General features: G+C 41.2%; 1 protein-coding gene across 20 annotated transcripts in view; it reads right to left on the bottom strand.

Moving 5' to 3' along the window:
* The window catches only part of GLYR1 (glyoxylate reductase 1 homolog), a 37,521-nt gene that overhangs the window by 11,359 nt on the left and 13,405 nt on the right, over positions 1-12,757 (bottom strand). For 7 of the 20 annotated variants that reach the window (XM_053365055.1, XM_053365069.1, XM_053365057.1 and 4 more), the window contains 5 exons: positions 9,202-9,340; positions 8,472-8,690; positions 4,315-4,401; positions 817-873; positions 2-52 (listed from right to left, as the gene is read on the bottom strand). In XM_053365055.1, the coding sequence (XP_053221030.1) occupies positions 2-52; positions 817-873; positions 4,315-4,401; positions 8,472-8,690; positions 9,202-9,340 (553 nt within the window). The remainder of the gene's footprint in view (position 1; positions 53-816; positions 874-4,314; positions 4,402-8,471; positions 8,691-9,201; positions 9,341-12,757) is intronic. The other 13 variants (XM_053365070.1, XM_053365072.1, XM_053365074.1 and 10 more) reach the window with 11 other exon arrangements.

Below are 12,757 nucleotides of genomic sequence, written 5' to 3'. Positions count from 1 at the left end.
CCTCTTCACACACCTTCAGCTTCTTTGTGATGGCTTGGTAGCAAACAGCCGGCTGCATAGAGAGGAAAAGGAAAATAACAAATTTTGGGGAAAACTCTTTTGCTGTCTTGTAGGGCAAGTAGACCTATATACTCAGCATGAATAGACAATTAATTATGATCAAGCCAGAGACACCCCACCCTACTTTCTGTATGAGAAAAACAGTTCTTATGCTCAACACCTTCCCTCCAGGGCAATCCCAGACAACAATGTGAACTCATAGGTGAAGAACCAAGCTTAGAGAGATCTGGCAAAAAAACCCCAACCCAAGTAAATAATTATTGCAGGAGAACAGCTGCAGGTCAGTGGGTAGAGCACTTGCTTTGCATACAGAAGGACCCAGTTTCAATCACCAGCATTGGAGAGCAGCTGCCAGTCAGTGGAGAGTCTAGGCTTAGGGTGATACTGAGCTAGATGGATCAATGATCTGGCTCAGTATAAGGCAACATCCTATTTCCTACTCCCCAACCATGCTCCCTTAGGATGGAGGAATCTTTATGAAATGCATGTGGGGTGAAATAAATGACTGTTATCTCCCTATAGCTGCCTTATGTGCAACTTCTGGTGACCTGCTCCAGGAACTTTTAAAATCATACCTGTCCCATATGTACAAGTAAAAAACTGCTGTTCCTCAAGGAAATCTGAGGATGTCACGGCTCAGCTTTAAAGGCATTTTCACTTATGAATGCCAAAGCAAAACTAATGAAACCTGGCACAGAGACTTCAACTCCTGAAGTGCCACAAGCAATGAACTCATCAGCCAAACCTATTGCTCACCTTCTCTGTCTGGCTAAGCAGGAAGTGATGGAAATGAGGGTCGCCATCTTTCACAGGCTGCAATTGCAAAGAGGCAAACTTAGAAACCAAGGCAACCAAACTTCAAGTCTGAAAAGCCTCCACACACATTTTAATGGGTCGTCACTTTCTCAATTCTGAGGAGACTCCTTGATGTCTGCCACAGACTAGCAAGAGTCTTGTTTTTATCTCTGTACCTAATACAGGATGTGTGTCAAGAAGTTATCATTATGCTTGGTAATAGAGGTGGGAATTAAGAGAGTCCAGGAGAGGGAGGCTGGGGAGTTCAGCTCAGAAAGAATTGGCAGAAGGAAAGTAATTTCCAGGACATAATACACACAATAGCCTCTTCAGTGAAAGCCACCCATGGCAACATTATGGGAGGCTGCTTGAAAATGACTCCTTGGGATATATTTAAGCTTGTGATATATCCCATAAAAGCACTTTCCTTTTAAAAACAGGACTCATCTGAATGTATTGGTTTCTAAGTTGCAATCCTAAGCACACTATTAAGCAGCAAGCAATTTACTTTTGAATAAACATGCTTAAAATTCTGCTACAGGTCTGTGCTCTCAAATCTTTTTTTAAAAAAAATAAGTCACTTAGGAAGCCTTTTTTTTTTTGTCTGAAGAGCGGTTTATTACTCCTTTAAATAACTCAGTTAAGTACTACCCATTTTAAGAGCATGTTCATGTTAGATGGAAATCATCAATTTAAGTGAAATGTTTCTGATAAATATTAAACGGTGAGGGACACAGTTTGCCAACTCCAAAAACCAAACCTAAGGTGATATCTCAGAAACTACTTTGACTACTTTTTTTATCTTCTGCCTCTTGGCACCAGCCACTATCAACTCTTCAACTAATAATTGGTGTTGAGTGGTTATCTAATCATCCTTACTCCTCCTTATATTTTCTACCAATAGTTACACAACAAAGAGAAAGACAAGATTCAATTGGTATTGCATTAACAGTGTAATAGGTTTTGATGTTCGTCATCACTGCCTCTTTCCATATGAACCAGCCCAGATACAGAGATCATCCTCTGAGGCCCTTCTTTGTGTGCTTCCTCCACGAAAGGACCAGAGGGTGGAAACACAAAAAATGGGCCTTTCCTGTGGTGGCTCCCATTTTGTGGAATGCCTTCATTACCTATCTGCAGACGCCAGGCAAAAATGTTTCTCTATAACCACGTCTTTGGCTGCTTAACATTCTATGGCTGTTTAAATGTGTTTGCAGGCGGGAGATTACTGGTTTGTTTTTGTTTTATTATATATTTGGTTTGGAAGGAAATTTGTATTTAAAAACCCTGCAAGCCAAATGCAAAGATGTATTTAATTTCTTGTGCAGTTTGGCCCTCAGAACTAAGCAATGAAGGGTAGGAGGGGAGGGGAAATTGCAGGGAGAATCACGTGACAAGACTTCTATCAGCCAACAATTCCATGAGTTCTATCCCCTCTCTGCTATTGGACCTAGTACAGGAGTAGCTCATGTGGTGCCCGCCCCTCAAGGCATTGCTAGACTATAACACCCTTCATCCCTCACCAGTGGTTATGCTGGCTGGGGCTGATGGGAGTTCAGCAACAGTGGAGGGCACCACATTGACTAACCCTGCCCTACCAACTTTGCCAACTGCTGCATTCTTTATAGGAAGTCCTGCTGCCTCCTCACTGCTGCCAGAGGGCTGTAAAGTGGTAGCCCTGGAGCCCCAGACTGTGCTGCTAAGCTTCTACCCTTACCTCCTAGCTTATGAGTACTGCATTTCAAAGATCAAAGAGGCAACAATGAACATACTGAGCTATGCAAAAAGCAAATTCTGAACATGATGTGTGTTTGCCTTTGGATTCTTTCCTCCTTTCTTTCTAGGACAGACCTGCATGACTTCTGTGTTGCAGGGATTTTGCCTGGTAGTGTGAGGGGTCATTCTTTACTATAACTACATAACATTGGAGTCTAAGGGGTGGGAGAGAATAGGAAATTTGCAGTTGAGCATGCTAGTGTTTCTGGCAAGGAGAAGAGTGGTATCTTGCTCTGCATTGCTTCACTTTGTGGGTCTCATCCCCATTTCCCAAGTTATTTTCTCTAGCCCCCAAAATGATGAAAGACAGGAGCATTTCTGTTCATGTTCACAAGTTATATTTTTGCATTTGAGCCACTATGTTCATAACGTAACAGCTTTTTTTTATATTTCCAAAGTGAGTTTCTCAGAACACTTTACAAGTAAACAGGGAATAAGCCTTACTGAAATAGATGGGCCTTACTTTTGAGTAAACATATATAAGAACATGCTTATAGCTTGCTTCTCAGGCCTGGCATGCCTAGTGCAATAGTAATCTGAGACCTTTAAATACTAGTAAATGCACTGTTCATGGTATGTGATTTAAACCATTTTAAAGAGCTGCCCTAAGAAATGACTTATATAAAAATATATTTATTATTTATATAAATTTAATTTTAAAATGTTTTAAGAAGCTAGGGCATAGCTATTAGACTAATTAAACTAGGCTATTAGATGAAGACTACTATTGTCATCTTAAGACTGAAAGACTGCAGAATGGGTTTTGTCAGGAATGAGGAATGGCCGGATCCCAAGCTCCTCACACACACACACAACCCTACCATTTTGATAGGTAAACAGGGCTACACAACTGTCAATCACCTGACATCACCATGGCACCAGGTGACCCAACTTAAAGCACCAATGCATGGAAAAGTAACGCCTCTTCTACAGTGGGCTGGTTTGTATGCAACCGTAAACTATGGTTTGGTACTATGTACAAGTGCTGGAATGAGCAAGAGCAAATCATCTTCTCCCATGCAACCAGAAGGCCTTCTATAGATTTGAAATCTAACTTGTCATCACAATATAACTGAGGTTTAAAACAAGCTTTGGTTAAATTGAGCAAGCCAGCTTCATAATCCATGGTTAGTAGTTGTTTTGCTCAGAAGCTGACCAAAACATCTTTAAACCACAACGCCTGGTTTGCACATAATAAGCCAGGTTTCAATGGAAGCAAATCTAAACGCTGCAGAAATCCTTCTCTTGGCTGATGGTGAGTCCAAGGCTTTATTCAGGTTTGTTTCCGTTCATGCTAAACCATGGTTTAGTGTTATGTTAGAACGAGCCTAGTGGCTCCTCCTCTTGTTTCCTTTCGCCCATATGAAACAGACAGTAACTAGGGCAATGCAGAGATGGGTACAGGAATAGGGACAGTAAGAGAGAGGAGATGAAGTAATACAAGAGGTGAGTATTTGAAACTGGAAAAGGGGCATGATGCAAGTCATGTACAGAGAGGACTGGAAATGGAAGAGCAAGGAAGGAAAGGGTCTCTTGCACAAAATATGGGGAACCAAGCCTTCCATTAAGAAACTCTGATGTATGCAAAGTGGAGGATTACTGTGATCCACCCCACTGTGCTTCATACAACAGCAGAAATGCTAGAATTTTTTCCACTGAGGAAAAGACAAAGAATTAAATCACCTCGCTTACACTCGGTGGCCATTTAAAGCCAGCCATGGTGCCAGTCATCATTCTCTTCACTGTGCTCGATTCAGGGATTGTCAGATCCTGTGAAGCAAGGAGGAGATTGATCAAGAACAAAGTTTACGGACAGAATCCCAAAACTCTGCGCAGGATATTTGAATAGCAGCTAAATGAATATGTAACAAATATAATGAAGCATATTTTCCTCTTCCACATCCCCCAATCACTCTTTGGAAAATGTTGCTCTTACAAAGGAATACAACTTCCAAAACCAAGTAGTGGAACGTGCTTGCAAAATGGCATATGAAAACCTCTCAGTGGAAGAAAGGGGTTTGCGCTAGGAGCAAATGGCTGGGCTGGTTAGGAGAGTGTCATCTCTCATGTGCAAAAAAGGAAGGGAATGAATGGTGAGGAAGGGTCCATCTGTATTCTATACACAGAGGACAGAGAAGTGTTGACTCTACAATAATAAATGTTCTTTTCCCCAAGGTCTGAGCTTATAGTATTTGGTGAAAATTGGGCAAGTAATAATTTATTGGGGCCAGCTTTTAACAGGTAGTGTTAAATGAGACCTGGGATAATTTGAATTCTGGTAACGTACAGTATTTTTTAAAAAATGGGTTAATTTATTGATTTGATTTAATTTCTGTTTTGATTTAATTTCTAGGACCTTGGGGTGGGTGGCATGGACAATAAATCCAATAAAAGCAAATTAACCAAAATTAAGCAAGGACTTTTAGCAGCTTCAAGGTGACTCAAAGCAATCAAGCAATAATCCATGTAGCAAGATCCTATTGTAAACTTGGAAGCAAGTCCCCACTCCACCCCCAGGTTCACTAAGACTTACACCCTATTAGGTGTGCTTAACATCGTGAACGTAACATAATCAATGCACATGACAATGACTCAATACATGCTGTCCAGTAAATTTCACAAGCCAGGATGACATTTATTTCCAAGAAGGACTCCCTCATCTTATCTTATTTCCCTCTGCCATTATTGTCATGGAGAAATGCACTGAGAACACAGTGCATCTCAGCTTGCTCTTTTACCATTAACATCTTGCTTTTTTATATATATATATATATATATATATATATATATATATATATATATATAAAAAAACACCAATTTGCATCCCTTTCCTTGACTCAAACAGAACTCACCCTTCACCTCTAACCTAGTTTCTTCTTAACGGGTCCCAATTTCTGGAATGAAGAATTGTGCCAAAAGCACATTACACTCTAATCTATATCTACTGCTGAGGGAGAAGGAAAGCGATGAACAAAAGACAAAATCTTTACTGGTTTTGGAATCTTGGCCAATTTTCACTGCATGTCTTCTAAGCACCACCACTTTTTGCTTTCTATTTTAATAAATGATCTGGCTAAGATTTTTAGGTTTTTCAACGGACCAAAACATTATGATTCATATTATCAACCTTGGCTATTCTAAGCCACTATTCTTTTTATATGGTAGTTCTTACAACCATCAATCTTCAGCTGGGCCAAGTCCACACATTGGCAACCCTTATTAAGTATTAAATCCCTTTGGTGTAAGAGTTGCAAGAGTAACAAAATAGCCACCCAGTCACATAATAGGCTCCTTATCTTTTGCTAAACAAATGCTGGATTTTGATAGTTACAATCCTATACATATAGTAGTTACCTAAAATGAAGTGAACTTGATGGAAATTACTTTTGAGCGAACATGTGTAGAGTTGATGATAAAGATGCCCTTGCTGGTCTTCTCAAGCCTGTGGCATCTGGCTCTATCAGCTCTGCAGTAAATTCCTTCAGTTTGTGTGTATATAAGTATTTCGTATATTACATATACGTGGGGGGCTGGACTGTAGAGGCTGATTTGGCTAGAGCGGTAAATAAATTACCCTGAATGATAGCAGAACCTTCCCATTCCTTCCAAACCTATGATCAGGAACAATCATTTTCATCTCCTACCCCGGGAATCACCATGTATTTGCTTATCATGTAAAATGCATGTATATGATACTGGATCTCTTGAATATAAACAAAGAGCAACCAAGAGTCATTCAGTACTGCTGTGCAACCTCTAAACATTGTGTGTGGATGTGATGTGATGACTGGTGTCACAGAATTGTAGAGTTGGAAGGGACCCTAAGGGCCATCTAGTTCAACCACCTGCACTGTAGGAAGTTTCTCCCCAGTGTAGCGGTTGAACCCACGACCCTGAGATTAACAGTCATACATTCTACCCATTGAGCTATCACCTTGAAAGACATCTGTAGGGGTTGAAAGGTGGGTATAAATTATTTTACAACAACCACCTGAAGGTGTAGAGGGAGTTGCCACAGCCTCATCATAATCTAGGGAGCATTTTATCCCATCACCATCAAAGACCTCTCAGTAAGATGTTTTCTAGCCATCTTCTACAGCAACTTGCAAACCCTTTTGATTTTAGGCCGAGTGAGATTCCACAACAGTAACAAACCAGGACCATTTCAGTTGCCAAGAGGACTTGGGCTGTCACAACCAGTTCTATCTATACAAAGCCTGGTCCAACAGCCGTTCTTACAAAAGCAGGGCTCTCCTTCACTGGAACTGGGCTCCCACTCTCTTTTGATGATTATATTTTGAAAAATTACTGAATATTATTCAATGGGCAAGAGAGCATGCAGCAGTGGTAGCTGAATGAGCAGCGTCATCAAGAAGTCTGTTGCTTTCAGTAGCCTCTTTTCTTTCCAAACTTCTTGATAGTGCTGCTCCATCAGCCAGAAAATCCATCCATAACTGCCAACTTTTCTGCAATCCACCATGTAAAAAGGAACACCCCCCTCACCTGGTATTCAGCCAGTGACTTAGTATGCTTCTGAAATTCAAAGGGCTAAATTTACTACAGTCATACCTCAGGTTGCGAATGCTGTGGGTTGCATGTTTTCGAGTTACGTACGCGCCAAACCCGGAAGTACCTTAACGGTTACTTCCAGATTTTGGTGCTCGCTCACGCGCAGAAGCACCAAAACCGCACTTTGCGCATACGCAGAAGCGCGTCGTGCGTGTGTGCAGAGGCGGTGTTGCGGGTTGCAAATGTGCCTCCCACATGGATCACGTTTGCAACTCGAGGTTCCACTGTACTGATACACTCTCCAAAAGAACAAGTTAGCAAATATGCACACCCTCAAGCCAACTGTTTTGGAAATGTATAACCTAAAATAAAATCTCAGGGAAAATCCTACTTGCAAGCAGCTTCATCACATCTAAACGCAGGGATCTGGTCAGTCACCAATAACGTATCAATAATGGTTTTCCCAGACTGCAGGAATCTAAACCTCAAACTAGTAAAGATGAGAGTCACAACTGTGACCTAATAAAAGATGGCAGCGAGGAAGAAGGAAGCACTTTGTACCATTCAACTGAAAATGAGTGGAATGCAATTCTAGTAAATCTTAGCTGATTAGTAATCCTGTCTTATGCTTCTTAGTGGCATTCAGATTCAGCCTCGTGGAGCATTAGCATTATAGTAATCCATTCAACTGGTAAGAATTGAAGTAGGTAACATCAACCGCCAGAGCAGGAGATTCCAACTTTCTTGAATAGTTACGAGGTGGCCACGTTCCGCTAGTGAACATCTGTCAAGTGTCCAAGGATTGGACAGACCACAACGGGGGGTGAGGAATCAAAGGCTGGCAAAGAATTAGGAATGCATAGAAACGGACGTCTTCTGGCTGCGTCATCCACTTCTAGAAGCTTTCTTCGTGCCCATCTATCAAGGCAACTGGCCCTTTTCCAGCCTGACCGCACCGGAGAATGGATGAGATGGAAAGGGCTGTCATCTGACCAAACGTACAAATGAGATGGAGATGTTAACATATACCACTACTGATGGTGAAATTGTGCTCCGTTTTCTTGGTTAGCGTGCAACAAGATGGAAAAATGGTGTTATCTCGTTGGATTTCCCAGAGAGGAGTCACTCCATGAAAGCTGAGCACTTTGGAAGAGCCAATTAATATAAATGATTATGGCTGAGGAATAAAGGAATTGCCTGGTGGACCCTTGAACAGTTAACACATGCAACTTTTCAAATGGCCACAACAATGAAGTCATCTGGTTGGCTGTTAAGGTTACATTCCATCTGGACAAGCTCACAGAGCATGGGAGGAGATGCAAAACACAAACCTTCTCATCTTTAGGGGGGCGCCCTCGCTTCCGGGGGCTTTGCTCATACGTTCTCTTCAGAGGGGATTTTGAGCCTCGCTCTGAAGAAACGGAAGACACCCTCTTCTTCGGCTTCCCTTCAGACAAATTGGCTTTGTGTTTCTCTTCTCCCACTGACTGCTTGCCCCTCTCTTCACTCGAATTCCGCCGATTCTTCTCTTCGGTGGAGTTATGAGAAGCCTGAGAGATTACAGAACAGAGAGGATGAGGAAAAGAAGGGGCATGAGCTGGCATGGATTTTGTTGTCCCCAAACTCACAAAATCCAAACATGAGTTTTGCCAGATATCCGAAGAATGCCAAGGACCCTGAACTCAGGGCTTTAGCAGGTTCAAGCTACTATTTAGAACAGACAAGGAGAGGCAAAGCACAGCTGTGTGTTCTAGGCAGACACCTACTTTATATGGAAAAAAAGTTCTAACTCCAGAGTGCATAGCAAACACATTCCAACGCTGTAAGGAGATCCAGCCGATCCTTTTGTCACTGTTCACTTTAAGGAAGTCAGAGAGGTGACAGAATTGTGAAACTTAACTGCTTTACAACTTTAAATGTGATCCTAATCACTGTTTCATAGTATAATTCTTGAGATATAGTCTGTCACACCTACCTGGCAATGAAGTAAAAATGGAAGCATTTCATTCATTATTCCAGGGAACGGTGTCAGGAGGCAAAACTAAATGAAAGGACACTCACCTGGTCCTTGCCTTTGCCTTTTTTGAGGAACTCTTCCACAGCATCCACAGCTTGCTGGAACCTCTTGCCTTTGTTAATTTTGATCATTTCCTCTTTGTGGGCATGATAAGGCTTCAGCTGCTCCACTTTAATCCAAGCACTAATAAAAGAGAAATCAAAATGGTATTTTCCAGTCATATCGCTCCCAGAGGTAATTGGCAGCCCTTCCAAGCAAGATGTGTGGACAAAATCTGAATACTTTGTCCCCCCACCCCCACCGTATTCCAAGAGCCTTCCTTGGAACATATATACTTTCACAAGTGGCATACTACCTAGCGCCCACAGCAAATCCTCTTCTTAGCTAACATTATAATGCTTCAGTTATCTGTAAGCATTCCCTCCCATACCTCCTCAATTAGAGGTGAACCCAAGGTGCTGAAAAAGCAGTTTACTTGTTAACAAACCGCATCTCAAACATGTTTGTGCCTGATGTTTTTCAAGCAGAATAGTTCTTCCTCAGATGCCACTGATGGTTTTCAACGTGAGAGTGTCTTCTGTGTTCCAGGAAATCACTAGTGAAATCAGAAGTCACTTCTGACTAAGAGCTATTTTGCGTATAATGAATTGGGTAAATTAAGCTATTAAGGTTTTGCTTTGGTTTTCTTGATTCAATCTGGTGATACCCCTCACACTGCCAGACTTTCAACTCCAAAACAACTGAGTGGGATGGTGCTTTTTTTGTTGTTTTGTTCTTCAGTCAGTCGTCCAACTAGGATACCTGTGCAAAACACTGATTCCTTAGCAGCACCTAGCTGAATTAGGAAAAACACCTGTCTTTAACTGAACTCAACTATTACAGAATGAAGGGGAACTTATTCACCTCTTCTGTTTTCTTTTATATGCATTTCCATAGCATTTCTGATATTTCAAGTCCTAGACTTTGTTCCTAATGACATGTTTTAAATGAAATATCTCCTTCTCAGTAGGTATGTTGCTATATGTAATCTATTAACTTTACAACTTCTGTCACAGAAACAAAGAATCAGAATCCATGCATATCATTTTATAAGATAAATCAATATTCTATCTACAGAATTCCAGTGGAGTTGCAGAAACCATTGTTTAAAGGAGTTGTTGCCTCAATAAAATGCTTAAACACCAACTCAAGAAAATCACATTCCACCTGACTTTTAAGCAACACACCAAGGAATAGTATGCAGTTTTAGTAGACAAAACAATGTGGGAAGAAATTTTGGTCCATTAGAAAAAGGGTATCCAAAAGCAATAGTAGAGTAATTTGTTTATTAGAACCAAAAGTCTAAGTAAAAGAAGGGGTTTTTTAATTATTATTTATGAAGTTTATTAGTCATTTTTTTGCCACAGCAACTCAAAGCGAGTTAGAATATTTTAAGCAAAAAACCAAACACATATATACATTAAAACCAGCTTTGGAAAATAACCATCTACATTAAAACATCTCACCAACACAAAAAGGCCACTGATAGTTAAAATCCAAATCATTAAAAAGGTATGTTTTTGCATAGCACTTAAAGATATGCAACAATGGTGCCAGGCAAACCTGCCCTGAGCAAGCATTCCACTAGCAGGGAGCTAGCCCAATGAAAAGACTCTTTCTCATGTTGCCATCTTCCAGAATGCCTGTGGAGGGCCCCCAAAAAGAAGGGCCTCAGATGATGATTGCAGGGTCTGGGTCAGTTCGGGGGGGGGGCACCTAAGACTTTAGAGGTCAAAACCAGCACTTTGAATTGTGCCTGGAAACTAACTCATAATCAGCGCTGTCAGGCCAGAATTGTTGTTATATGCTCAGCCTTTCTTGCCCCAGTGAGCAACTTGTGCAATCTATCCTCCATTCAATCTTCAACTATTACCACAAACTGGGCTCTCCATTATGCCAAGTAACTATTACATCTGTCTTCCTCACAATCCCTACTCACCCGGCCTGATAAAAGTTATGAACTCAAAAAAGCTTTAATTCATTTCTTCTATGACTTGAATTGGTCCTAGTAGAATTATGCTACTATTGATTTCAGACTTTGGTGTTTTAAAGCAGTTTATCCTGACTTAACATATCCACACACATAAATATTGCAGACAAAACATATTATTAATAATATACAGTGCAATGCTAGCCAGACCTACTCAGAACTAAGTCCTAATGAATTAAATTGAGCTTACTTCTAGGTAAGCAGTTAGGCACAAAGCAGCCTTAGTCAGGAGGCTGGGCATTGAGAATGTGTATGGATCAACTCCTTTCCTTGTTTTGGCATCACAGTTGTGCCCTTTTGTTCAAAAATTGGGGGAAGATATTATGAACTAGGCCATGTATGTGACCATTCTGGCACTATTCCTTCTACAAACAGCAGCCATAAGTCACCAGAATGAGAGCTTTTTTCTTTTATTTTTATTTTAAAACCAAAAATGCCCGTTCACTTATTAAAGTTGATTATAGTCATGTTCAGCTTTGGATATTCCCAGTGCTTATACCGGGAGCTTAGACCAGGAATCAGCCTGGGAGCGTGGGGCAGTGCCGCGCCACCTGCCCACCGCTCCCAAGCCTCCTAAGGAAGTGGGAAGGGGGGGAGGCTTCCGGCAAAGCGGTGCAGCTCCCCCCCTCCCGGAAGCAGCACAGGAGCGCGGACCAGCGGTGTGCAGCCCACCTACCCACCGTTGCCCAGGCCTAGAGGTAACTCAATTGTGCATCAAGGAAAGCTGTATGAATAGCACCTGTCTGCTTATTCTGAAAAAGAGAACTATGGGAAAGAATACGAAGGCAAGCATAGCACTAAAGCCGTATATCTAACACTGAATGTCTTATTCAGCAAACCCTCAAGAGTTAAGATTTCTCAAAATTCACAGACACATACATTCAAGAATATTTCTACTAGAAACTTGCCTTTAAAAATAAATAAAAATAAAGTTGAATTGTGAGGCAACAGTTTGCAATCAAATTGCACACGTAAACAGTTTCAGCAGCAATATATGAATTTACCTGCCTCACACTGACATCGTATATGACATCACATTCAGGGCAGGTGGCTGTGGCTTGGCTAAAATAGTCTCTCAAGCAAAAACGAGAGGCTTGGTGGACATAACTGGACCCACAAGCCAGAGCTATTACTTGGTTAAAAAGAATGTTTCAGTCAAATATTTATGCATTAAAATAAAAATAGCTCAACCGTGACTATTCAGTTTCTTGCCAGAAGCCTACAATCAGGTGTTTTAGGGAGATATACACTATAAAAACATGCATACTGACTTCTTCCTGTTTCTGGCAAGAGAGGGAGGTTGTTTCAAGCAAATACAGCAAAAAAAGCCTCTTGGGAAGTCCTCCATTGTGAAGTCTTGTGAAATGCACATAGCACACATAGGCATACCAGCACAATATGCCAGAAACTCTCTCCTAGATGCACAAATTTTCTGCATCTGGCAAGACCTACAGTTTTAAGTCCTATTCCCAAATGGCTCTATAATATGATGGTCCTAATCATACATAGAGCGCTGGTGTGGCGTAGTAGCTAAGAGGTTAAACTACGTCAGGGTGACCCTGGTTCAAACT

This window comes from Podarcis raffonei, chromosome 14, assembly GCF_027172205.1.
Source record: "Podarcis raffonei isolate rPodRaf1 chromosome 14, rPodRaf1.pri, whole genome shotgun sequence".
Classification (NCBI taxonomy): Eukaryota; Metazoa; Chordata; class Lepidosauria; order Squamata; family Lacertidae; genus Podarcis; species Podarcis raffonei.
The sequence above is the reverse complement of the archived record's forward strand: the minus strand, read 5'-3'. Positions and strand labels throughout refer to the sequence as shown.